Source organism: Python bivittatus, unplaced genomic scaffold (assembly GCF_059951505.1).
Source record: "Python bivittatus isolate LINGU-HERP-01145 unplaced genomic scaffold, Pbiv_v1 ctg000700_np1212, whole genome shotgun sequence".
NCBI classification, from domain to species: Eukaryota; Metazoa; Chordata; class Lepidosauria; order Squamata; family Pythonidae; genus Python; species Python bivittatus.
Genome location: NW_028277098.1, coordinates 2,911,067 through 2,934,435, shown reverse-complemented (window position 1 = coordinate 2,934,435; position 23,369 = coordinate 2,911,067). Strand labels below are relative to the sequence as shown.

The window sequence follows — 23,369 nt, the reverse complement described above, 5'->3', positions numbered from 1 at the left end:
CCCCCTTGTATAGGTGTGCCTTTAAACTTTTGTTTCTGTTTTTGCTATTGATGAGTTCATGGAGTGCTTAAAGTAGGTGGGAGTAGTAAACTTGGCAAGTATTGTGTTTGAGGCAGATACAATTAACACTGGCTTGTTCCTATTCTCTGGGCTAAGCTGTTGACTAATTATGAGCTGCAGATTAATAGGTATACCGAAGAAGCAAGATAACAGTCTGCAATCTGAAGTAGATAAAGGAAATGGGGTTTACAAGCAGATGACATATATAGTGATTTGGGAATTAGTTGCAATCAAATGATAGTTGTCTGTTCTGCTTTGCATGTGTGTTAATAATTGTGCTTATTTTAATTGCAAGGCACCAATCTGAGAACCATTTTGGGCAGAAGAGCGAGGATAAAATTCTTAAAAATAAAATTGCATAATTAAAAGTCTTGGAACTTAGTGGATCCTGAATCTAAAATACAGTGCAGAATGGTATGACTTATAACAACCTACTAACCTTTTCTCCTAACTAATTTGATCATGACTGAACAGGGAAATTGTTTCCATTTTCTCAAAGACTGTTGTGATGGTCGGTATACTAAAGATTATCATATGTTTTCTAAGAATAAACAGTACATTAAGATATTCAGATTCTATTACCATGTGCATTGAAACAGCCCTCTGCTAGAACTGAATTTACAATCAAGCTGGTGAGGCTTATGGAATGGTTGTATAAAGATTAAACTGGGTAATCTGGTTTAAATCAATTAACATTTATGGAAATAAAATTTAGTGCTCCCAGCCTTTTTAACTGTATGCCAGTACTTAGCCATGTGACCTGAACTAGTAGGCTGAGGTTGTTAGATGAAGATTTGTCCATGTCCCTCCGGTTCCTCTTAATTCTGGACAAAGGGGAGACTTTTGGCAGATTTTAGTTCCTTCCTCTCTCAACTGCATCAGCTTTAGTTTGTGATTGGTCTTAGGAGATGATCGTTTATCTGCTGTGTGATATAAAAGTATTAGCAATTGACGATATTTACACTGTATACAACTTTAAGTGTTTTCCAAAGATCAAGCATGTGCTGAAGGCTGGTCAGCTAACAATTTGAGTGCATTTTTGTCCAGCCAAGGAGATTTGGCTCAACATGGTCTTAATTACCAAAAAAGACTTACCAGTTGACTTTGTTTTTTTTCTTTTCATTGATTTCTGCCATCATGGTTTTCTCTGGAGGCAATTTACACAAATCTGAAAGGATAGGGAATGTTTCAGCAAGGCACTTTCTTTTTGGTACCAAAGCAAGTAAACAATAATTTTAGTGGAAGAGTACCATCAAACAGAAAAACTGGCTGCCCATCTCTCAGTAAGCATAAATTGCTGTGTGAAATGAAGATTTCAAATAAGATTTGGCAAATAAAAAATGCCCAAATGGAAATGATCATGAGATTATCTTGTAACTGGAGTGATCTTCTTACAGTTGAAGGTTTACTTGTTTTCCTCAAAACGATGTGAGATATATTCTGAGAATTGAAATGGGAGTATGCTACCCCAAGGCTTCCTACTACTATTTTTACCCTTAAGCATCTTAAAAACAGCCCCTCCACTCAAAAAAAAAAGACTGACCAGTGAAACAAGTTGCAGCCTCTGACTTGGAGAATTGGCTTACCCCTGCTTTTTTATGCAGGTAGTCCCCAGGTTGAGAATGTCCAGTTTATGGATGACCCATAGTTAAGAACGGAGCCTATTGTAGCAAAATTTGAATTAAATACACAATGATTTGAGTTAAATACACAATGGTTCAAGTTAATTACACATTACTACTTATACAGTATTATACAATAACACTGTTCTGGCTTGCATACAAATTTGACTTAAGGATAGACCTTGGGAATGGAACTTGTTCTTAAACTGGGGACTACCTGAATATCACTTAGTTATTCTCAATTGCCTGCATCTCAACTCTGCAAACAGGAGTGAAGCAATAAAGTAAATAACTGGGTTTAAAGAGTGGAAGAAGTGAGAAGAGGTCTGCACCTAAGTTGAAAGGATGCATCTGAGGTATGTAATGGGTGCAATCTTTGGAACAGAGGTTATTCTAGAAATCAGATGGAAAGACCCTGAAGTTAGAATAGGTCCCTGAATCCCCAATTACCTCTATTTTAGAAGGTATAAAAATGCAGGCTTACTTGCATGAGTAGAGCTGAGCAGCACAAGATGAACTCAGTTAATTATGAACAGTGAGTTTTTTAGTTTAATAAGGTAGGCCAGTTTCAAAAACTCTAAACAACAAGGGGGAATCCTCCAAGGCAAGAGTATAGTAAGATGGTATAGGGTGCAGCCACTCTGCTAAGTGGAAGCAAGTATGGATCTGGTCAGTATCTCAGGGTGGGGGAGGCTGCCTGGAGTTATCATTAAAATACATGTATGAGATATGATATTGGTCTCCACTGAGCTGGTTATCTACACTATATCTATCTAGTAGAGGTACATCTGAAAGCAGGCTAGTAGCTCCTACTGTGAAGGTACTATCAAAGAACACCAAGTTTAATTCATATCATCAGTCTTAGATCCAGCAGCATTTTGCATGTATAATAGATACGCTCAAGGACTTATTAGGGGCTTGCATCTCATTCCACATACCATTAAAGACACGTGTGACCCAGCGTGCTTGGATTTCCACAACTGGCATGACTGCACCAAAGGGCTTGATGAAGCCTATAATGGCTAGTGTTGGTTTTTCTAATTGAGGAAGAAAGATGTATTTGTACAAGGAAGCATGACCGTTTTCAACCTTGAGGATTGATTCATCAATGAAAGGAAAAGAAGCTTTGTATCCAGTGGCAAAGACAACAATATCTACTTCCTCTGCAGTGGGAACATTTACAAACACAACAGCATTCTCTTTGAACTCTTTCACTGCAGGCATAATAGAGATCTTTCCAGTGAGAATACATGGAGGAAGTAGATCATTTAAAATAGGCTCTCTCATCACACTCCTAGGAAGAAAGATAAAGGCAATTAGTATGTTTCAGGCAAAGGAGGTAGCCCCTGGGCTATCTTTCCTTTTCAGCATTTTTATACTATATCCTTCTTACTGGATCAAATCAGAGTATGGTTTCTAACATAGGTTAGCTTCTGGAGATCATATAAGCAGGTTATGAGAAAGACATTTCCCTTTGAGTCTGAACCTGGAATTTTCATTCATTTAGCTATGAATGAATAATGTTATCCTCCAAGAATGTATATGTATATGTTTGTGTGTGTGTGTGTTCTAAGCTGGCTAAACTAATGGCAATTCTCACAGCTTGTACAAGTGAACTCCATTAGCATGGTGTAAAGATGTATTTCATTTGATGTGTTCCAAATCTCTTGCCTAACAATTTCATTGGCTGGCCTTGAAATCTAGTACTATGGTGAGGGGAAAATTCATTTATATCTCTTAAGACAAAAGAAGCAGAGTTTGCAAATCTCTGCTTTCATCTTTCACAGCTTAGGAAACTACTCCTGTAGACTCAGAGAGAAGCACTAAGCGTTATGTAAGAAACAGTTCCTTTCAAATCTAGGATTTAGAATGCTTGCTGTCTTGTCAATTATGGCTAGATTTGTACAAATATAGTTAGCAAATTACTCTGCTTGCAACCTTGCTCTACAAAAGAGTGTTACTTTGTTCTGAAAGACTGAAGTGAGTCTACCTAAGGCCAGACCAGGATGTAGTCTCAGGAGGTAGCACAATCAGTAGTAGAACAAAATAATTTTAAACCTTGGAGCCCCTTTTAATGCTCATGTTTTGAATGGAGGCTGCATGTCAGACTGCAGACATACAATCCATATCCCCGTGAGCAAGAAATGGCTTTTTGTCACGTACAAGTCATATTACCCCAGCTATTCCCTCCTTTGGATAAAGAAAAGGATTGGTCTTTTTAAAACAAAGGGCAGAAATCTGGAAAAAGAAATTGGGAAGGAATACAACTACCATCTCTCCAGCTACCTCTGATTAATGTTTGGAATCTCCAAGAAGCTATAGAAGTGCAGGAAAGGAAGCAGAGGATATTTGTTTTGAGAAGCCTGCTAATTCTATAGAAATATGATATATGTATAGCCATGAATTTGCACTAAGCTTTTCATTTCTGTTTTCTGTGTTGCGCTACATCTCCCTGCACAAATTATGGAATTGGTATTTAATGTCTGCCTTCATTCATTAATTCAGGCTATGCATGAAAATACAATTTTCTTTGGAATCTTATGATTGGTAATAATTTCTTTACAGGGAATTTGTCTAGTAAGCTCTTTATCTGTGATGGATCATTGCCAAATTGTGGTCTGATCTACTTTCCTTTGGATTGTTCTCTTTTAACTAGTTTCCAAGCTGCTATAGTATTGTGATCTTGATAGTTCTGTAGTTATCAATTTCTCCATTGAACATTTGCATTTTAGTGTGTGTATGTGCGCATTTGAGTCAGGGTTTTGTTTTGGGTTTTTTTTGGACTAGTCCCTGCAGTTTCCTTGGCAAGATTTCAGAATTGGTTTGCCCTTGCCTGCTTGCTAGGGCTGAGAGAGAGTGACTGGCCCAAGGTCACCCAGCTGGTTTCATGCCTAAGGCAGGACTAAACTCACGGTCTCCCAGTTTCAAGCATGGTGCCTTAACCACTACATCAAACTGGCATTTTAATACATAAAGTTAAAAAGCATCTTCAACATTATGTTACATTACATTATACTTTCTCTCTCTCTCTCTGTCAATAAAGTTTGATTCTGTTGATCTTCAGTGAGATTGGTTTATCTCCCAAGGGAAAGAAATTAGTACTGAATCATCTAGTCAGAATGCTAGACTACTTGGTCAGGATGCATGGCCAGGAGGTGGCACTATAGAAATTATTTCAATTTTTGTATTTTGATTTGTTAGGAAGTACCAGGTCACTAAAGCAGGAGAAGGATCAGGGTCTGAAGACTTAAAAAACTCCTGGAGGGAAGGGAGAGATTTGAGATATCTATCCAGAATAGAAATTCTACAAACTTTAGTATTCCCTACTTTAAAATACTTCTACAATCAGAGGGGAGGAAAATCTTGGTGTTTGTGTGTGTGTATATATACATACATACACACACACACACACACACAGATCATGATCTTAGGAATAAAACTGAATTTGCTATTGATTTCCTTATATTAAAAATTGATATGATTAAATAAGCATAATCTAGTTGTAGATATATATTTAAATGTAGAAATAATCAAATATGCAACTGTAGCCATAAGCATGCTTGATCTCCCAGATCTTAACTATAAATTTTAAAAAACTAAGAAAAAATGATGTGGTAGAGATCAGTATTAACCCTGATGCATACTCTGATGTTGATGTCAGGCTTGTGTGTTACCGATGAACCACATCGCGTACTTCGGGTGATCGCTTGGCTCCCTGAAGTAGTAAAGCCCAAGTTTGGGCTACACACTGAGTTTTCCCATTCAAACCTTATTAAAAAAAAAAAAAACTTGCACAGCAGATTTGTGCAATGGGATTTTGCTTTTCCTGACTAAGGTACGAAATTTTCCCAGATCAGGCCTACTTCTACATTTTCAACCTGGAAATACAATTTCTTCCCATTTTCCTTCAACTCGGATTTTATGTTATAAACTTACAATTTAGAAGAAATATTTGTATTTGTCAACTTTATTATCTACCCAACTTTAGCCTCCAATTTATTCCCAGTACCTGTCTTGGGGAATTAAGCCATAGTTTGCATGGTTAAACCACTGGCTCACTCTGCTTGCAATCAACCATGTTGTGATACGTCCAGGGAGGCTATTTCGGATAATATTCAAAAAACGAGATAGGAACATCATGTCCCAGGGGTAGCCATTATCAAAAACACGACTTATTACCCAAGCACCTCTTTCTGTGCTGATCATCACCTGAAAAACAGAAGACCATGAAAACATAGCAGCATCCTGATATAATGAACAATCTCAAGTCATATCTACATCTCAAACTAAAATATATTTAATAGTATTATCTCAGTCCAGAGAAGTTTGGGTTCTCTTAAGATGAGAACTTGTCTTTTCTCTCTCTCTTCCATATTTATTTATTTATTTATTTATTTATTTATTTATTTATTTATTTATTTATCATATTTATATAGCTGCCCATCTCACACAAGGTGACTCTGGGTGGAGTACAACAATTATTATGTACAGAATAGCGTTGGGCTGTGGACTGCTTAGAAACAGTTGTGATTGAGGTGGTATAAAGCTTCATAAATAACACAAACTCATGCAGTGCTGACCCTCTTGGAAGACATTAGTTATCTAGATTAATTCCAGTCAGACTTCATGCTTGAGACAGATCCAGGAATTGCCTACTCCTTATATAGGTCCACCTGGTCTTTTTAGTTCTGCCGGCTATAGTGTGGCCTGCCGATATCCATCTGACTGTGCCCACTAGGTAGAACAAACTTCCAATCCATAAAAAAACAAAACAAAATCCAAGCTGAGGTCCCAATAAAAAATATCAGCTTCCCCAATGTAATTTATATATACATGCCAGAGCTACAGTAAATTAACATCCAGGCCCTATTGCCTGCGGGACAAACCAGATCTTCATGGCCTCCTGAAAGGCCAATATTTTGACTGATGGATTTCAGTTTTGAGGCTGCTCAACTCCTAAGCAACTCTGGGCAGCTTACAGTTAAAAAAGAAAGAACATATACAAAACAAAGTCATAGCTGATGGGAAGACTAACTCAGTACCAATAAAAACCAAACTTATTCCACAACCACCCCACCCCAAGGTTTGGCAGAACAACCAACTTCTAAATGATTTTCTGAATGTCATTAGGGTGGGGACTGTATGGATCTTTGGGAGAGGGTGCATTTCAGAGGCAGGCACTGTGACAAAGAAGGCATCCTTCCTGTGTCCTGCAAGATGACACTGTTTAATCAATGGTACCCAGAGTGTACGCACTCTGCCTGATCTCACCAGACAGGAAAATATAACTGGGGGCTGTCTGTATCTCTAGGAGCAGGCTGTTCCAGAAGGCAGGGGCATTTCCAAGGGTCCACTAGGTAACACTGCTTCATCAAGGGGACCTAGAACGTGCCCATTGTGCCAGACATGGTGGGACAGGTAGAAAACATCAGGCATAAGCAGTCCCACAAGTAACCTGGCCCCATGCTATGAATAGCTTTAAAGGTGTCAACCAGCACCTTGAATGGTACTGGAAGCCTAGTGGGAGCCAGTGCAGCTGATGTAGTAGCAGTATTACATAGGTGTACCATGATGTCCCCAAAACTGCATGTGCATTCTGGACCAGCTGCAGCTTCCAAATACTCTTCAGGGGTAGCCTCATGTACAGCATGTTGCAGCTGTCCAAGTGGGAGGTGATTAAGGCATGAGTGACTGAGAGAAGTGCCTCCCAATCTAGGAATGGATGCAACTGGCACACAAGATGTATTTCTGCAAAGGCTCTCCAGCCACAGCTGCACCTGTTCTGTGAGCAAGAGCTACGAGTCCAGGAGCACCCCCAGATGCACCAACTCTACCTGGGGAAGTGTAACCCCATGCAGAGTTAACAGTAGAAAATCACTAGATACCAAGGGTCCTAAAACCCACAGCCTTGTCAGAGTTGAGCTGAAGCTAGTTCTTCCCCACCCAGTCCCGAACAGCCTCCAAGCACTGGGAGAACACTTCAGTTTCATCGTCAGCATCCTGATGATATTTAACCCTATGCCTCACCAGCAGTTTCATATAGATATTAGAGCACTGCAGTCCTGTAATATTTGAAGGGTTTCAGGTTCCCTACCCATAAACCCAGTTGGTCATCAAAGGTCCCTTGTTTTGCTACTATGTAAGGTGTGAGGAGGTATTCCCAGGAAAAATTGGCAGCACGCAGATTATGGGATGCTCTGTTTGGGGAAGCTTGTAGCTAGTATGATGTTATCTGGGCATCAGACCTTAATCCTTATTTTTTCTTAGGCCTCTCCATTTAATTTTCCTCTGGTCTGGTTTTTAATATTGCTCATGTGTATTTTGCTACTTTTTGCATGTTTTCCATTCCATTGTTTTATTGTGTATTGAAATTTAAATGGGAGGGAAAAAAAGAGGGAGGGGAAAGAGTAAGATGGCAATTCAATAGAAAGAAGGGAAAAGTCGTAATTCTATATTTTCTTTTCTTTTTTCTCTTTTTCCTATCTTTCCTTTAATTCTTTATACTTTTATTGTATTTAAAAATTCTAATAGAAATAAATTTTTAAAAATGAAATTTAAATGGGAGGGTAATTCATACTCTTAACGTGACCCTTTCCCTTGTGCAGAATAAGCTCTGGTGACAGAGGCAGGCCTCTGTAAATGATCTTAACTGTACAGTCAGGCTTATATGGGAGAAAATCCTCCTGCTAATTTTGTACAAAACCTTGTGCTGTTTTCAGTGGGAAAATCAGAAGATAGTTAATGCACACTGGTATATGAAGAATCTCTCCATTGGCTGTAGAAAAAGTATTCAGGACATAGTCAGTTTTTCACACAAGATGGAGCTACCATTCTACTTAAGTCTTCAAACAATAGTATAGAAAATCAGAGTTTTTCCTAAGGCTTATTCCAATAAATTCTTCTGTATCCTGTTTTGAGACATATGCAGAAACATGTAGAATTTCCTATATCAAACTGCTGTATGCCATGTCCATCCACTAATTATTATTTAAACTTGTTGCTCAAGGTTTCAGAGAGAAGATTTTCCCAGCCCAACCTGGAAATGGAAGGGTTTGACACCTTTGCATGCAGAACATGTGGTCTGCCAATAAACTATGCCCTTGTTTTTGTATGTAGGATAGGCAATTTGATACTGTCCAGGTATTTCACATTTTAGGGTCTAGTAATATTCAGTCAGTGTGGACAAAAGCAAGGGATTGTAAAAGGGAGCTGTTATTTATGGCACCATCTCTCCCCGGTGGTATCTATCCATCCTGTTAGATCCAGCGGGAGAGGCATGCTCCAAGTCCTGTCTGTGAGGGAGCGCCATCTGGTGGGACCCAGGAAGAGAGCCTTTTCTGGCACAGCGCCACCCTCTGAAACATCATCCCTCTGGAGATCAGGCTTACTCTGAACCTGCTGGTTTTTTGCAAGGTCTTAAAGACCTGGTTTTGCCATCGAGCCTGGGGCCCTGATAGTGTCGGTGAGCCCATTTCTTGGCTGTATTGATTGGGGATAACTGATCAAGGCTGTTTGTCTAGTTGCATAACATATCTTTGTGAATCTGGAGCCCACAGAAAGTTACCAGCCCCTTCTGACCAATAGCCAAGCAGAGGGACCTAGCAGTCAATCAATGTTCACTTGCAGGCCAGGAACTGAGTGCCACATCCCTCAGATCTATGCTTAGATATACATTGTTTCCTCTCTCAGTAAAAGTGAAAGAATTGCAAAATTTTTCCCATGCTGCTGCATTCTCCATGGCGAAAAAATCTCCCTGCCTTACAAACTCCCAATACTGATGTTGTGAATAGCTAGCAAGCATGCATAACACTGCAGTCTCTCTGCTAGTCTAAATGCCTAGGCAATCTGAGTCTGATGTATTACACCACCCCTCAGGTACAGTTCATATGCTCAGAAGAGAATCCTTACCCTTCTCCTCTCCCAGATAGAGAAAAAGGGTTATTCTTTTAAAAATAGGGAACATAGAGATGGAAGGAAGCTCTGTGCCAGAGCAAGGATGTACCATCTCCCCAACAGCTCTGATATTCAGCTTGTTTGTGTAGAAAGTGATCAGTGTTTTAGCCAGGAATTTTCATTAGACCTTTTATTTATTTTGCTGTGTGGGGTATATGTTAGCTAAGCTCTTTTTGTCTCTTGTGCTTGTGTTTCTGTACAAATTGGGAATAGTACATAATTCTCAGTTTTATATATGATTTTGGAATTCTGTTCATGAGCATAACTTTATAGTCCTTGAGTCATCATTTTCCTTTGACAGACTTGAACCTCTGTAAGTTCCTAAGCTGAGCAATTTGTACTGGACCAGAATCATGTGGTCTGCCTGGAATGCGGCGTCTTTTTTTTCCTGTTCTTTTAGATTTTTTTATCTGACCTTTATTATTTTTATAAATAACTCAAGGTGGTGAACATACCTAATACTCCTTCCTCCTCCTATTTTCCCCACAACAACAACCCCTGTGAGGTGAGTTGGGCTGAGGGAGAGTGACTGGCCTAAAGTCACCCAGCCGGCTGTCATGCCTAAGGCGGGATTAGAACTCACAGTCTCCTGCTTTCTAGCCTGGGGCCTTAACCACTAGACCAAACTGACTCTTTCTCTTTTTTAAATTAAAAAAAAACTTTAAAAAAGGTTTGTTCCCCTTTTTAACTCTTTTAACTCAAAGAGGCAGCTACTTTGTTGAGGCAACTCTGCCTTTCTCTCCTTCAGCAGGGAATGGTTGCACATTCATATTTGATGTTAACAAGGGGCTTTATATTTGAACTGTTTTCTTGTTAAATGAAGTTTGCTTTTGTTAATCTCTTGTGGGAGAGGAAGGGAGAACAGAACCCCCAGCTTTTTACTCTACAGGTCAGCCGTATTGCTATAGCTGGGGTGGCAGTAATTTGCATTTGAGCTCCTTTCCCTCATTCCTTCATCATGCTACTACAAGGGGATTCCAGAAATTACAAGGCAAACTGAATCAAGAAGTATGTATCCCATAAATTTGCAGAGCACCTTGTCAAGCAAAAGGCAGTGATAAGCTGTCATTTGTAAAATGGCATTTGCTGCTTTGAAACTGCTTTTCCCAGCCCATAGATATAAAAACACTGGCCAGGGAATATACTGAACTTGCTTGTAACTGCAAACCCTTTGTTTAATTGTGTGATCAGCTCACTTGGTTACTGGCATTAGGCCTTCATTTAGAAGACCTCACCTGTTTGTTAGTATTAGAAATCTGGGGTGAACAAGCACACCTCTCTTAAGTTCTGAACTTATTCAGTACAGTAATAAGGAGCATATTTTACTGAATAAATTACATAAGCTAATTCTCATTCCTATTATTCTCACACTCGTATTAGCTGAGGGGGATGTTTTATCAGGAAGATTTGTATAGAATTAGGTTCCTCACATTAGAACAATACTGATAAGAAAACAGCCTCTGAGCTTCCCTGCCAAAACCAAGGCTAAAATGTAGGCCGGTCAGGTTCCCAGAAGTGAAACAGTTCTGAGGTACTTTACCCTTTTCGCTGTTTGAGTGGCTTCCACTGCAATATCAACTCCAGAATTCCCCATGCCAATCACAAGCACCTTTTTATCCCTGAATACCTCTGCAGTTTTGTATTCTCGGCTATGAAAATAGTGGCCATTAAACTTTTCTAGGCCTGTGGGGAAACAAAGACAAATCCAGTGAGTTTCCAAATGAAACTTAAAATAATAATAGCAGGTTCCATCTTGGTTGCAGTTGTGGCATTTATACAGAACATCCCTAATATCCGAAGAGCTTTACATGTATTATCCCAGTTACCCTTACATGAGCCCAACCAAGATTATTGTAGCCTGTTATTGCATGAGGAATCTGAAACTGTAGCTTGCCAATTATTGATACCATCTAAGAAATTCATACAGTGCTTTCCTCAATATTCCTGTAAGAAACAAAGATGGGTAGTATTTTGGGGGATTTTAAGGATTGGTGATATTCCTTCCTTTAATAACTGTGTTTGAGTTTCATAAAACAATGTTCAATATATTTCTTGAATAGACTTGATGCTAACAGTCCTATGCTAGACAGTGCCACATTATTACTGTACACTTCTCCATGCCTAATCCCTGCTGTAGGCTAATTCTCTGTGAAGATTTTCATAAGTGGGCAGAAGTTCAAGCAGGAGGTTGTAGCCATAGGTTTCTTTGTTTCTTGTGAAGAATGCTGGCCTACCTAGACTCTGGAGGGCCACAAGTTGCCTGTGCCAGTTCTTAAGCAAGACTGCATAAAAGGATGACTTAATTTTTAAGAGATCCTGCTTTGCAAATGTAAAGCATATTCAACAGAGATTCTTGCAAAAACAAAGAAAAACCTAAACTGGCAGAAAGGATGCCATCTCATCCTATACCATAAAGAGGGGAAGTAGAAGCTAATAGAAAAACCAGAGCGAAAGATAATGATACCGACCTGAAGTAGGACAACAGCAAGGCTCAGTTGTTATGCTTGACTTTATTTCTTATTTTTTAAAGAATTTTTTATTGTTGGGGCCGTTACATATGCATATGCTTAGTTACAACTGGTCATTTTATTAATTTTATTTTAAAAGAGAGGTGGACAACTGTGGACTGGAGACGGCTCCATTTTGTGCCCCTCCAGAGCCCTCCCAGATGACAGCAGCAAAATTTAGCAGCAAAACGGACAATTTTCAAAGGCATTATTTTCTGTGGGTCAGGGGACTCTTATAAAAGGCCAAAATGGGTGTATTAAGCTTGCACATGGGTTAGCATATCTATTTTGCAGTATAAATCTTCTCCCCCCAAACAGTATTTGCTTCCTCTTCCCCACCACTTATTGCTGCTTCCCTGCCATGTTTTCTGTTCCTCTCAGAAACCAAAACACAAACAAAAAATCCCCTACTATTCCAACAAATGCAGCCCCTCACCACAAGAAGCTAAAATTCAGAGATAATCCACAGTTTTCTTTTGCCCAATTTATTAAGATGAATGTGTTCGAGAATTTCAGCAAGTGAACTAATGTTCAATTTAGAACCAATATATCTCAGTGGTGAAGAGTTTCTGAACCTTCTTCTCACAGCCTTATGGTACACTGGAGGAGGCAGATGTCTTCACTGATAATGGGGAGAGCTGCAGCTGGTTTGTTTACTTAAAGGTTGCTTGAATTTAGTTCAGTCTGAGATGTGGACTGATCTAATGCATCTAAAACAGATCCAGTAATGGCAAAAAAACTGATCTTGAAACACTCTAGAGAACACAAAGTTCAGCTCATTTTGTTATGACAGCTGATCACTTGTTAAGAATGGCTGCCTATGCATTTTGAAAGTAAATATTAAAAAGGTATTACCTGATTGTGCATTTTTAAATTAAATAGATGCTCAGAAATAAATATACCTGGGAAACTGTTGAGTGGCAATGAAGGTTCGGTAAGGTAACCAACACAAACCATCACAGCATCAAAAATGGTTGACTTCTGCTTCCCATTGGCTTCCGTAACAACATCCCACTGGCCAGTGGTAGAGAAATCAGGACACTTCTTTATGGTGATCACTTTTGTCTGAAACATTTCCAGAAAATAACCAAATATGATGATCCAGAAAGGACTGAACTTGCAAATGTGCCTGGCTTTGAGTTCATAGGCATCTTTTTAGATTAAAAATAAATAGATGAATGTACAAATGAGGGTGAACAAGTGGATTCTTTGAGCCAAACTCATTTACTTGCCCTGGAAAGTTTACAATCTGAGAGGCAAACTCTGGTTTTGAGTTGCACTAAACCAAAGTCTCTAGAAATAAATGCTCTACTTTGTTTTTAAATGTGAAAGTTCATCTCTCTAATACTTTTAAAGCTTACCTTTAATTGAATGTATTTCTGGAGATCAAAATGTTTTGTATACATCCTCAGATATTCCAGGAGATGGTGATGGGATAAAAAGGCTGGAAAATTTTCTGGATATGGAAAATCTGTGAAGGCAGACATCTCCTTCGAACTGTTACTGACCATTGACCTGTACACGCTGGGTCTTCCATCTTCAACATGCTCCTATCCATAAAACATTATAAGAGTATTTCTCATCAGTTATTTGTCTTTTTTATGCAGCAATCAAAACCAACATTGGATTCTTTAAAAAGAAAAACATGTTTCTCTATTTTACATCCCACAAATTGTATTACATGAACATCAAAATTAACAGGTGAGTCCCTTCCCCAACAATAGATGAAGAGAATTATAGTTTGGTGTGGATTTAAGAATTCCCTTAAGATCCTTCAAGTGCTTTACAGAACTACCATTCGCTCTTAAAGTGCAGTGACCACAGGATTTGTTTCTGCTCAATTTGGTGCTTCAGAAAATAGCTCAGTTTGACTTGAATCAAAAGCTGCCTAATTTGACTGGGGAACTGAGTCTGAAATAAGATTTGTACTATTCATTGATGAGCATGAAGTTTTAGAAGAATGGGATGAAATTTGCTCTCACAAATTCATCTGAGGGGATGGAGTTTGCTTGGTTTTAAATAAAGAAGTCTAGTTTGGAAGCTAGGCTTCTTAATTTCTGACTCTTTAAAAAAGGAGAAAACATTTGCAAGAGTTTAGACAGATTTAGGTAACATTTTCAGGCATACTTGCCATTCTAAACCATGCCATTTTCAGTTCAAGCACAATGCTTGTTATATAAAGTGTATGTGATATGATTAAATAAGGCTAATTACATTTCTATTATCTGTGGGCAATATTTTTGAAAATACAAAGATTCAGAAATGCTATTGGTAAGAAACTTGCCAATTTACAGAAACATACATTGTAGGGATTGTGATCAATGCTCTAAAATTATGATTTTTATAGAACACTTGCCATAAGCTTCTTCTAAAACTTCTTTAACTTCCACTGTTTTGTGCCTCAAATAGATTTTTTTGTATATTTATGGATATTTTCTTTCCAAACAGATTATTTTACAGTGGAATTCCAGAAGCTATATTCTTTCAATATTTAACAAAAATATTCTGAATTTCAACACTTCCACTTTTAAAAGTTTTTATAAAGCTGCATGTACAGAATACCTGCATACATACAATGATTGGTATTTTGGGAGGCCCCCAAAAATGGAAGGTGGCAGATGGATCAAATACTGTACTTGGAAGTGGAGTACATTCTTTCCTGATTTGCCCACTGTGAATAAAATATGGATTCTTTTTTGCATAATAAAGGACATAACAGTAAAAGAAATGAATTGAGTGATGTTGACATTGCTGTTTACATGACATAACTGCCCAAAAGTTTATGTCTGGAAGAACTGTGAGGTTAATGAGACACTTATGAGTAGAAAATTATGGGATTATGCCATTATTTTATCATCTTTTTTCTTATATATGAGTGTATGCTTTCAGATTCTCTCTCTCACATACGCACACACACACACACATTATAGAATATGTTCTGTTTCCATCAATATAAGAATATGCTCTGATTTAAATAAAGAATGGAGAAAATAGATGTTAAATATAAATATTAAATATTTTGTGAATATTTTGAAATTATTGGTACGGAAAATATACTGAATACTTTTCATCAGGATCTACTGTGGGAAAAAAGTAGTTTTATTTATCTCAATTACTTTGCTGTTTAAATAACTCTGTAACAAGAGCAACTTCACATAGTTCAAACATCCAATTGTCTCTTGTCACAGTTAAGCAACATAACACATGGGTGGGTCTATAGTCTACTGTCATAACTTACTGTGAATCGCCACAATCCCCCTATGTCATCGCTTTGCTCAAAACAGGTTGGCTCCAGCCCCTCTTCCAGGCAGCACTTGATGGAGGTCAGTCCACTCACACCTGCTCCAACAATGGCTACTTTTTTCGGCATGGCTTCTTGAAGCAAGAAGAGCAGAAGCATATGGGGTTACTCTTTTTAAAAATAAAATTAGCTTCCTACTTCAACTTCTCATGACAGCTGGTTGGACCTTTCTTAATAATTGTGTTTAAATTACACCTTTAATGTCTGAGGTCTGAAATGTGCTTTTCTCACACAGGAGATTTCATTCAAGGTACTTTGTTTTAATTCCCAACTTTTGTCTGAAGCTTCCCTTCAGTAACATATCTCTGTTTCACATTTCCTCTGGGTAGATGACACAAAGGGTGCATAACTGAATAGGGGCTTGCAGGAAGGTTACATTTCATCAATGGATTGTTGGTCAAATTCACATGGCCTGTTGATGGCTTGTCATGTGCTAGAATTCTTGCAAAAAGTGTGGAACAGGATAGATGATGTTATCATGCCTGCTCTTCAGACCCATGTCCAAACTTGGCACATGGCCTTCTGAAACAAATTCTGGTGAATCACCCATACAATATTTAGTAGTATATGTATTATGATTGTTTATTATTTCTGTAATAATAAAGACTTCAACTCCCAGAATACACACAGATATTCAGATATTATGATGAATTATATTGATTATTTATACTTTGATTATCTCCAGTACAACTTAAATGCAGTGTAGGCATTTCTGAGCATAAATGGAGGATGAGTAGGAAAAATTTATAGGAGGCAGAAGAACAGATAAGAGTAGCTCATAAAGATGCAAAAGGAGTTATGTGGAGAAATAGAATTGGCTGAAAAGCTGAAAATTGGAACTGACAGGAATACTCTACTCTGCAAGAAGGAGATAACTAGATATAAGCAGCAACTGGATGATTCCCAGGTACAGCCAATCTAACCAACACCAGCAAACAATTTTGAGGCTGCAGGTGCATCCTCAAAACACTGTCCTGGGAGAAAAGACACCATATTCCAAAGAAAGGTCTCCTTTGTTGTATGATTGTGTGTATCAGTAAGGAACATTGTTCATAAATGCATCTTTTTAACACAACTAGGTGTTGGTCTCAGCTTGGGCTGTTCAATCTCTCTGCATAGCTATCCTGCAGAGCAGGACTGATCATTTCAGGTTTGTATAGGATGCAAATATGGTCAATTAAACAGAATAGTGTCTTAACTTTGTGCATAAGAATTCTGTGCGCATATTGCTGGAGAAATTTTCATGTCAATAGTCACATATCTTGGCAAATTTTACTGTGAGTCCCAACTTTCTTGAAAGAGGAAGTGATTTACTTATTACACTCACAAAAAATCAAAATGTTGTAATGATTTTTATTTGGATTAGTTTACAGTGCTTGAAGGGGAAATATGATAAATTAAGATATAGCAAATGATCACATATGCCTTACAGGGTAAAGACTGAACAGTCATATCTGTGACAACAGAAAGGTTGAAATTAGTCAGATTAGGGTATTGAAGCTCCTGTGAGCTAGAGCAATAACAGAAGATGAGATACATAGAAGATGAAAAAGAAGAAATTTTGTATTAGTTTGTCCCAAGTATAAGCTTTATGTTACCTCTAATCAATAACCCTTCAAAAAGAAAGCTAGATGAGGTACAAAGGTAGTCATCAATATACACATCCCAAACTTGTAAAGGCATTGATATTATACTCCTAATGCTCAGCACGGTGTTTCTCAACCTCAGCAACTTTAAGATGTGTGGACTTCAACTCCCAGAATTCCCCAGCCAGCATGTTGCTGGCTGGGGAATTCTGGGAGTTGAAGTCCACACATCTTAAAGTTGCCAAGTTTGAGAAAAACTGCTCTAAATCAAGGCAATAAATATTGCACTCAGCTTATAGAAGGCAAGATCTCCTTAGGAAATGGAAAAGAGATGTTATTCTGTGTCAAACTGTCAGAATGTTGCTGGCTGGGGAATTCTGCATGTTGCTGGCTGGGGAATTCTGGGAGTTGAAGTCCAGACATCTTAAAGTTGCTGAGGTTGAGAAACACTGGCCCAGTGTGATGTAATTTGTGCCCTTAAAGCTTGAGAGAGTTATGTTGAGGACAGCCAGTCCACTTCTACAGCAACTCTCTGTAATCTCTCTGTGCCCCCATATATCCCATGCTTGGTTGATGTGGAAATATTTGTAACATTTTAAACCATCTTTAAATTAGCTATGAAGTATTTATTGAAGACTGGAGGCCCCATTTTTTATGTAGGGGGTGAAGGAGGGAACATACCATGGCTGCAGATTTTCCAGGGACACTGATTTTGAATGTTAATAGTTTTCTACCCTGAAAGCACAAGGGCCAGAAATAAGATATTCTATATCCTGCCCTACCATAATGTCAAGAATGATATGGATAAGACAAAGAGCATAAATGGTCAGATGGTCAGAAAGATAGCTGTGGTCAGGGCAAAGAAAGACAGAGTTCCTCCCCTATTAACAAGTGCATAGTTGAGAGTACTTCAGGAGCAGTCTTTCTGTCTCCCAGATGACTTGTGTGGCCAACATTCCTCTTCTTGACTCTGTAAGGCACAGGAGACTCCTCCCCCTTGGCACTGATTACCATATCATTGATGGCATATTATTAGCAACTGATGGAGTCCTTCACATGATACAGTAGTATGGTGAAAGAAAGCATTCAGCTTGAAAGGACTGTAGTGTCTGAGATGGCTGGCAATCCTCCTGCCTGCTTCCCTGCCTCATTTTGCTGAAACATTCAAATATTTATCTTTAAAATATTGCATAACTTTTTGAAAATGGATTATTCCCAGCCATTTGGAAATCCCTCCATTACAAAATTAATTGAGTTACAGAATCTTGAGGTTTTCTTATGTACTATTGATTTAAACCTGTACACTTTAAATATATCAATTGGATCACATATAGTCCTCATGAAACAGATGTTTTCAGGGTAGTATGGCTGTAGACTCATGAAATGGAAATCCTCTCATTGGGAAATATGTGTACTATCAACTTTTTTTCTAAATCAGTGTTTTTCAAACTTGGCAACTTTAAGATGTGTGGACTTCAACTCCCAGAATTCTGTAGCCAGCATGCTGCTGGCTGGGGAATTCTGGGAGTTGAAGTCCACACATCTTAAAGTTGCCAAGTTTGAGAAAAACTGCTCTAAACCAAGGCAATAAATATTGCACTCAGCTTATAGAAGGCAAGATCTCCTTAAGAAATGGAAAAGAGATGTTATTCTATGTCAAACTGTCAGAAATAAATATCTGCTATTAATCTTGCTGTTATTGGCAAAATTCCTCTTAATTTCAGTAGATGCAGAAAAACAATCATATATTCCTCACAATGATTAGTACAGCTTCCTAACTACTATTTATGCTTGACATGTTGATTGTACTCTAACTGAAAGTTTACAATGCCAACTCATTGTCTGTTAATAGTTAACAGCATTACCAAAAGTTTTTCGGGGGAAGGTATCTTTGAGTCAGTCTTGACTCCTGGTGACTGCCTGGACTAGTTCCTGCAGTTTTCTTGGCAAGGTTTTTCAGAAGTGGCTGGCCCTTGCCTGTTTCCTAGGGCTGAGAGAGAGTGACTGGCCCAAGGTCACCTAGCTGGCTTCATGCCTAAGGTGGGACTAGAACTCACAGTCTCTTGGTTTCTAGCCTGATGTCTTAACTATTACACCAAACTGGCTGTCTCAACATTAATTATTCACACCATTACCATTTCTTCTTATTTATCCCATGATCTTGAAGTATGGTGGTAAGAGTCAAGCAACCCCTGTTATCATAGGGGAGATTGCTACTGACTAATGATCTAACAAATTTTATAATAGGAATTTAAATATGATTGTCCCTTAATTCCTCACATCTTGCTGGCTCACAGTTTGGCTCAAGTTTGTTTCAGTGATTATGCTTCTTTCATGTCATAAGGACACATGTTTGCCTTGCATTTGAAAGGAATTCAGCTAAGAAATCCCTATCATTCCTAGCCAATGGGTATGCAGATTGAGGATGATGGGGGCTACAGACCAATAAGTCAGGACAGCACAAGATTGGACAGAGCTGCTGTCATGATAAAACAACATATAGGAAAGGGACAGGGTTACATCAAAATTTAAATTAAGCACAAACATGAGTAAAAGCTGCAGAAAAGAGTACCAAAATTGTAATAACCCTAATATTTAGGCACAAACTTGCTGAAAGATGTAAGGTATAAGATCTTTTTATACAAAGGAAAAGAAGCAATTAGCAGAATATTGTATAATCAAAATGTCAATATATAAGAAATTTCAAGGAAAAACCTTATACACAAAACTGGCAGAACTCAAAGACTGAGATGGTGAATATACTTAAAGATGAAAATTAAGCATGAACAGAAGAATTAATACATTTAAAAATAAAGCAATACCTTTCTTATGACAACTCCAGTTCACTAAATAGTATGCAAGCTTTCAAGATCTCCAGAACTTTTCTTCATGCAAGACTGTAAACAAAGCAATCAGTTAGTAGACAAAGTGGAGAAAAATGCTGATAAACATAAATCTGCACTTAATTATTGTATGGTATGGGTGGCACATTTTTCATAATGTTTTGGTTAAAAATTCAAGGGTTGGCTTATGCCCGAGTGTATACAGTAGGCTTAAAATAAGCCAAACTAATTTTTTTTTAAAAAGAGCAACCAAGGTATGAAGTGAAATTTCTAATTCTTAGCTAAGTCATAGGCAACTTTTTGTGCTGGAGGTCCATTTGAAAATTTGAGAATATGGGGGTGAATGGGTAGGACATTTGCTCATAACATGGCTGGCATAAGTGGCCAGTCACAATACAACACACAATGTAGTTTATTCTACTAGTTCCCTGAAATACCTCCAACTATGATCATCTTGCCTTTGCCTATTCTGTGGGCAGTGGGTACTACCAAGCAAGGCACTTACTAGAACACCCTCCCCCCTCTTTTTATTATGAATAATGCCCATGCAAGGCACAGAAATATTCTTTGAAATAAGGATGATGCCAGAGGTATCATCCTTATTTTTGTGGTACTTTGTGGTATTAAATGTAATTATTTTCTTAATTAAAGTAATATCCACCGAACTAGAAAGTAAATATGGGTAACTAATATTGTATATGGTAACTGTGGCAAGATTATTGTACACACAAAGTAGGAAGAATAATGAAATACCCACAGTAGAAGATTGGATTATAAAATTGATGGAGCTTGTAGAAATGGCAAAGTTGACCAGTTTGGTCAGGGAAAAAACAATGGAGACTTTTTTAAAGGACTGGAATCCTTGTATGGACCTTCTTTGCTGAAAGAAGAAAAGACTGAACTGATGATTTATGGATTTGGGGATTTAAAAGGCTTAAAAAGGAAGGGGAAAGAATAAGATGGCAATTATTCAACAGAAAGAAGGGTAGAAGTCATAATTCTATGTTTTCTTTCTTTTTTCACTTTTCACTTTTCTTTTTTCTTTCTTTTTCCTTTTTATTTTTTCCTGTTTGATACTTTTATTGTATTGATTAAAACAATTTGAAGTATCAGATCTATCTATCTATCTATCTATCTATCTATCTATCTATCTATCTATCTATCTATCTATCATTAACAAGTGTGGCAGAGATTTTAGGGCCTCCAAGGGAAATAGCCATCGCTGCTAACTGGTTGCCTACCCTTGTCCATAGTAATACCCCCAACTATGAGCAAGCACTCCTAACAATTAAGTTGGAATTCAAAACTTATCCTTAAAAGAATATGTAGCTTGAAGTACCAGACTTCTCTGAGGATGTGAGAAGTGAATGATTTTTAAAGAAGCAGAGAGCCAGCCCACATACATACATACATACATACATACATACATCTGGAGCTTCCACGGAATTTCTCTTGGTGACCACATTGCCCACCTCCTCTGGGTATTATTTTAAGCTACTGGGCCCATTGCAGCTTAACATACTCAGCCAAAGCCCTTAATAGTTCCATGTGCAGAAACCGGTGAACAGCCAACATGATGAGGTGCTTAAGGAGCTGGAGAAGGAGTGACAAAACCCTGGTTTTAGTCTCCACTTAGGCATGAAAGCCAACTGGGTGATCTTGGTTATGCCACACCCTTTTCAGGCTCTGTGGCCACCTGGCTGAAAACTCCTCATAAGCTTCAATGTAAGAACTAGGTGAGTACAGTATGAAAACAAGGAGACCCTGCAACTAAGCAGGACAAATGCTATGAACAACAACATGTGCTGAAACTGGTGAGTGACGATACATATCTCCATAAAATCACACAAAACTTACTTTCTGTATCCAAAACTGCTGCTAAAGGCGAACAACTAATTATTCTGGTCAGCTGGCAAAATTAGTCCTCCCTGTATGATATATTTCTAAAGAACAATAAAAAGGATAATAGTGACAAATTAATCTCTAGCTGCATTCATCAGCAAAGTTTCATTTATCCTCATTATGCATATTTTCCTTCTCTGGAATGTCTCCAGAAGAAAATTGACAGATTGTCACTATCTTACCTCATTCCAGAAGCCCCCCGTAGAAACTGCTGAGATTTCAACAAGCTTGCCCAAGCAGCCCTGAAGGAATTACTCTGAAATGCAAGCTGCACAGTCCTATATTTGCAATAAAGTATGTTGCAAGACCATGTGGAAGGGAGGAACTGCTTTTACTGAGAGAAAAAAAAAACAAGCATTCTTTTGATTAGTGTTGCATTACACAAGTGAACTTTGTAAACTGACATGATCAGCATGAGGAAGGGAGCTGTTTAATCACCACTCAGATTTAAAAAGATGAGAGGAATCTCTGACATTTTGAGCTAAGAAAAAAGATAAGCATAAGTATCCCTTCAGTGATGTAGTTATTTTCCTGGAGAAAGGCATTAAACACCTATTTAGCTAGAGCTTACACGAGAGAGCTTTGTTGCAGCCCAGTAGCAAGACATTCTATACTTAAATGTTATCACTAAGAACTTATCTGCGCTGGCAGATTGCCCCATCACCAGAACAGGCAGTCAACTCTTTCTGGAGGGCATAAAAAATGGAGGATACCACCCCCTTTTAATCCCCTGCTCACCTTCAAAGTGGTCTCAGGGCTCGTTCTTTTGCTCTTTTTCCTGTTATATTGTCTCAAGCATTCCTGTCTTTTTGGGATAGCATGCTTCAGTTTATTGCAGGCTAAATCCAGCACTTGATTGGCTTGACATTATACTAGGTCTACAGCATTCCTTAATCTACCAACTTAACAAGTCTATCAAAGAAAAGGATAAGATTAGGCAGGCATGGATTGTTTGTGACAAACACATGCTGTCTCCTGTTAATTGTAGCATGCCTTTGCAGATGCTCACAAATAAGCTGCTTTTCAAGGACCTTGCCCAGGAGAGATGTCAACGTGAAACCTTAGTTGCCCAGGTCCTTCTTTCACTTTCTGAATATGGTATTTGCTCTCTAGTCTTTTGGGACCAGTAGTTCTCAAAGGTTACTGAGGCAGTTCCTCTGCCAGTTCCTCCAGTAGCTCCATTTGGCCATAGAGATTCATTTAAATTAACTAAGTTCTCTCTTACTCTTTCTTTGTCCTAAGTTGCAGTTGTAAGGTTCACCCCATTCATCTCAGAGAAACTCTCGTGACACGTGTGTATAGCAAAGACGTTTACTCAAGCATAACATAAGTAAGTACAGACAAAGCCAGGGTTGGCTTGGCATAGCTTACATGGTATTTTATAGCTTCCCCGTTCCGTGCTTTTACCCGTTGCTTGGTTACAGATTACCCGCAGTAATCCCCCCTTGCCCAAATGGCAGATTCAGTCCGGTGCTTTTGTCTTTCTGATTGCCGTCTATGGGTTGTGCTGTTGTTGCTTTTGTTGGGTTTGCCTGTTTGCACGCAAAGCCGGGAGTTCTCAATCGCTCGCAAAGCCGGGAGTTCTCAATCGCTCG

At 38.4% G+C, this 23,369-nt stretch overlaps 1 protein-coding gene across 6 annotated transcripts in view; it reads right to left on the bottom strand.

Moving 5' to 3' along the window:
* The window catches only part of LOC103050505 (flavin-containing monooxygenase 1), a 29,043-nt gene extending 6,938 nt beyond the window's left edge, over positions 1-22,105 (bottom strand). Inside the window, exons 1-10 of one of the 6 annotated variants that reach the window (XM_025175114.2) lie at positions 21,957-22,105; positions 21,730-21,815; positions 19,852-19,926; positions 15,381-15,517; positions 13,504-13,692; positions 13,045-13,207; positions 11,176-11,318; positions 5,692-5,891; positions 2,621-2,976; positions 1,156-1,228 (exon numbers count right to left, since the gene is read on the bottom strand). In XM_025175114.2, coding sequence (XP_025030882.1) covers positions 1,156-1,228; positions 2,621-2,976; positions 5,692-5,891; positions 11,176-11,318; positions 13,045-13,207; positions 13,504-13,692; positions 15,381-15,512 — 1,256 coding nt within the window. In that variant the 5' untranslated portion in view covers positions 15,513-15,517; positions 19,852-19,926; positions 21,730-21,815; positions 21,957-22,105. Of the gene's footprint in view, positions 1-1,155; positions 1,229-2,620; positions 2,977-5,691; positions 5,892-11,175; positions 11,319-13,044; positions 13,208-13,503; positions 13,693-15,380; positions 15,518-19,851; positions 19,927-21,299; positions 21,442-21,729; positions 21,816-21,956 lie in introns of those variants that run through there. The other 5 variants (XM_025175116.2, XM_007441356.3, XM_007441357.3 and 2 more) reach the window with 5 other exon arrangements.
* Positions 22,106-23,369: the final 1,264 nt, after the last annotated feature.